We start from the raw sequence: 3432 nt of genomic DNA on the forward strand, positions 1-3432 counted from the left end.
AGCATATATTGAAATCAGTTGCCATAACTTACTGAAATAATACAATATTTATTCACAGAATTTAAGCTGACGATATTTTGAAATAACTAATTCCACCAAAAGAAAAAGGTTGTTTACGGTTTTAGTACACACACACACACACACACACACACACACACACACACACACACACACAAACACACACACACACACACACACACATGCATGCAGTACTATAAATTTTGTCTTATAACAGCCAATACATGTTACCGAATGGTTACATGCTGTTGGACCATTCCTGTTGTGGTGAGATGAATTCATAACCATCAGCATTGCATCTCTCTATACGGCAGCCGTTTTCTGACTTATGAAAAGTTATTGGACAACTCTCTCTTTCTCTCCCCTCCTCTGTGTACATGCATACATGTCATGTTTCTGTGGAAGACATCATGCATGTGATTAGCAGTTGTCCTAAAATCTCATCACAGTACTACTTCCCTATGCAGTACGATGTTGTTGCCAAAACAATTTACAATATCATCCATGAAAAAGATTGTCATGAAATAAACTTAGAAAACCCCTCTGTTATGGAATACATTCATAAACTCCAACTCAAGGAATTCTGGTGGAATATTCCCATCAAAACTTCTGTCAAATGTGAACATAACAGGCCAGATATCGTTGTTTGGGACAGAGGGGCAAAGGGATGTGCCATCATAGAAGTCAGCTGCCCTACAGATATAAATGTCTCTTTGAAAATCAGTGAAAAAGAGGAGATCTATGGGCAACTGCTTCGAAACCTCCAGCTTCTATATCAATTCGTATTCATACCAATAATAATTGGAACACTAGGTTTTGCTAGTAAATGCTTAAAGGAGACTCTGGATAAACTGGGATTTTCAGAAAGAGAAATCGACCAGCTGATTCGTACATTACAAGTGCAATCTCTGAGTGGAACAGTAAAAATATGCAAGACTTTTCTCAAGTTCCAAATGTGAATTTATCTGTGTTAACTATATCCCAAAGATGGATCCTTGTATATTTGTTTGAAACCGGCTCCCTCCTCGGTGGAAGATTTATAATAATTAAAAATAGAAGAGACGTACATACATATACGGTGATTTTTATGAGTTAAGGTGTTCTAGAGCCTAAATATTTTGGAAGTTTTTCAAAAGAGTTCTGTTGGCCACAAAAAATTGCTTTTGATCCAGAGTGAAGAGATGTTATAAATTCTATTAAAAATGGAGGTGACAATCAACTACTGCTTGACTCCTAAACTTGAGCAGTTCCTTTCAATGCCATTCAGATGTACTATGGTAGCTGGGTGTTTGACTTGTTTAGAAAAATAGGATCCTCAAACAATGTTTCCAGAGTCCTTTCTTGCTCAAACATTGTCCCTCTGGATTTCCATTCCAGCTCATATCTTGTCCGCAAGTGTTGAATTGCAATGGTTCGTAAAGGAACAGAACGATATCAATCTCATCGATCTCAAAGGGCCACCGGCGGCTAAAAGCATTACCCCTTCTTTCTGACCCTGCAAATAAATGCAGAGGAACTTAGTGGCGAAATAAATGGGAGAGTCTCTAATCCTCTGATAGAGATGAGTCAGTGACTTTACATTTTTATTACGGCTGCTGCGTTTAGGTGAAAAGGCAGGCAGATAACCGTGAAGCAGATCTGGAGAAGAAAGGGCACATCACTGATGAGATCAACAAATGCCGATGTATTAGGACTTTAACAGACTTAAGTGATTGATTGAGTGATAGAGCAAATAATCAACCAATCAATCAGTTAACTGGTTAAATGTTAACGGACTGACCAATAATAATGACAGAAGTGAAATGAGCCGCGTGTGTGTGTGGAGGAGTGTTCTTGTCTGTGTTTGTCCGTCATCACGGTTTGATAATCAGTGTTGGTGTGTTTACATCCCCGTAACTTAGCGGTTCGGCAAAAAGACAGTGCTACAGCATGGCCGCAGTCAAATGAGCGAAACAAGTAAGAAACAAGCTAAAAGACAATCAATGTCAGTGAAAGTGTTCTTACCTTTGCCATCAAAGAACAATTCGAAGAATCCTTTCCAATCTCCATCGTATTGGAATGCCTTTAACTGGAATATATGATGGTACGCATAGACAGCAGTATCCCGAGGGTTGCGTGTTAGGAAAATCATTTTAGGCTTTTTAGTAAATATCTCTTTTGGTAAATGGTGTAAGTAAAGGTGGGTATTAAACGCTCTGGGTGATGAAAGCTGGCTTAAGCTGGTTTCGTCTGTTTTTTCCATCATGGTAGCAGTCTTGCTTCCTGGATAGTATTCAGCAGAACCATTGAGTAACATTACACAGATTTCCCATATCCAGTGGGTTCCTATATCGAAAATATTGGAATCTCAGGAGTGGAATTTAAAATAAAAAAGAATCAAAATATAGGCGCTGGAGTGGCTGGTCTACCCTGGTGGTCGGATGCCGGTCCTTCAGAGCAGCCATTACAAATCGTAATGAGCAACGCCGAATAAGAAAACTAGTAATATATTAATTAGCAGCTACTACGGCCTTCATGTTTGTCTGTCCTTGTTCGTCCACTCTTTGTAATGCCTTCAAGGCAAATCGTTAATGAAATAAAGTAGCTTGCTTACGAACCACATGGTTCCGAGTTCAGTCCCACTGCGTGGCATCTTGGGCAAGTGTCTTCTACTATAGCCTTAGGCCGACCAAAGCCTTGTGAATAGATTTGGTAGACGGAAACTGAAAGAAGCCCGTCCTATATATGTATATGTATATATTTATGTGTGTATATGTTTGTTTGTCTGTGCTTGTTGCTCCAACATCGCTTGACAACCGATTGTGGTGTGTTTAGTGGCTGCAAAGCGAGCTTTAAATACATGAATACTAAAAATAAACAAACAAACAAACAAAGGCACAGCCGTGGCTTTGCGGTAAGAAGTTTGTTTCTCAACCACATTGTTTCTGCTTCAGTCCCACGGCGTGGTATCTTGGGCAAGTATCTTCTGTAATAGCCTCATTCTTTTATTTGTTTGAGTCATCTGACTGCGGCCATGCTGGAGTACTGCCTTTAGTTGAACAAATCGACCCTAGGACTTATTCTTTGTAAGCCTAGTACTTATCCTATCGGTTTCTTTTGCCGAATCGCTAGGTTACGGGGACGTCAAGGCACCAACATCGGTTGTAAAGCGATGGTGTGTGTGTGTGTGTGTGGGGATAAACACAGACACACAAACATATACATACACGCACACACATATATACGACGGGTTTCTTTCAGTTTCCGCCTACCAAATCCGCTCACGAGGCTTTGGTCGGCCCGAGGCTATAGTAGAAGACACTCACCCAAGGTGCTACGCAGTGGGACTGAATCCGGAACCATTTAGTTGGTGAGCAAGCCTTTTACCCCGCAACTACTCCCGTACCTATATATATACATATATATATATATATA

The 3432-nt window shown here is 40.2% G+C and overlaps 2 protein-coding genes across 2 annotated transcripts in view; one reads left to right on the forward strand and one right to left on the reverse strand.

Annotated features, from left to right (window-relative positions):
• LOC106869523 (sulfotransferase 6B1) overlaps window positions 1-3432 on the forward strand; it is a 47484-nt gene that overhangs the window by 31192 nt on the left and 12860 nt on the right. The gene's annotated exons all lie outside the window — the stretch shown is intronic.
• Window positions 1-3432, reverse strand: part of LOC106869518 (sulfotransferase 2A1) — a 7893-nt gene continuing 4461 nt past the window's right edge. Inside the window, exons 3-4 of the mRNA XM_052970278.1 lie at window positions 2023-2343; window positions 1-31 (exon numbers count right to left, since the gene is read on the reverse strand). Coding sequence (XP_052826238.1) covers window positions 15-31; window positions 2023-2343 — 338 coding nt within the window. The 3' untranslated portion in view covers window positions 1-14. The remainder of the gene's footprint in view (window positions 32-2022; window positions 2344-3432) is intronic.

Source organism: Octopus bimaculoides, chromosome 8 (assembly GCF_001194135.2).
Source record: "Octopus bimaculoides isolate UCB-OBI-ISO-001 chromosome 8, ASM119413v2, whole genome shotgun sequence".
NCBI lineage: Eukaryota > Metazoa > Mollusca > Cephalopoda > Octopoda > Octopodidae > Octopus > Octopus bimaculoides.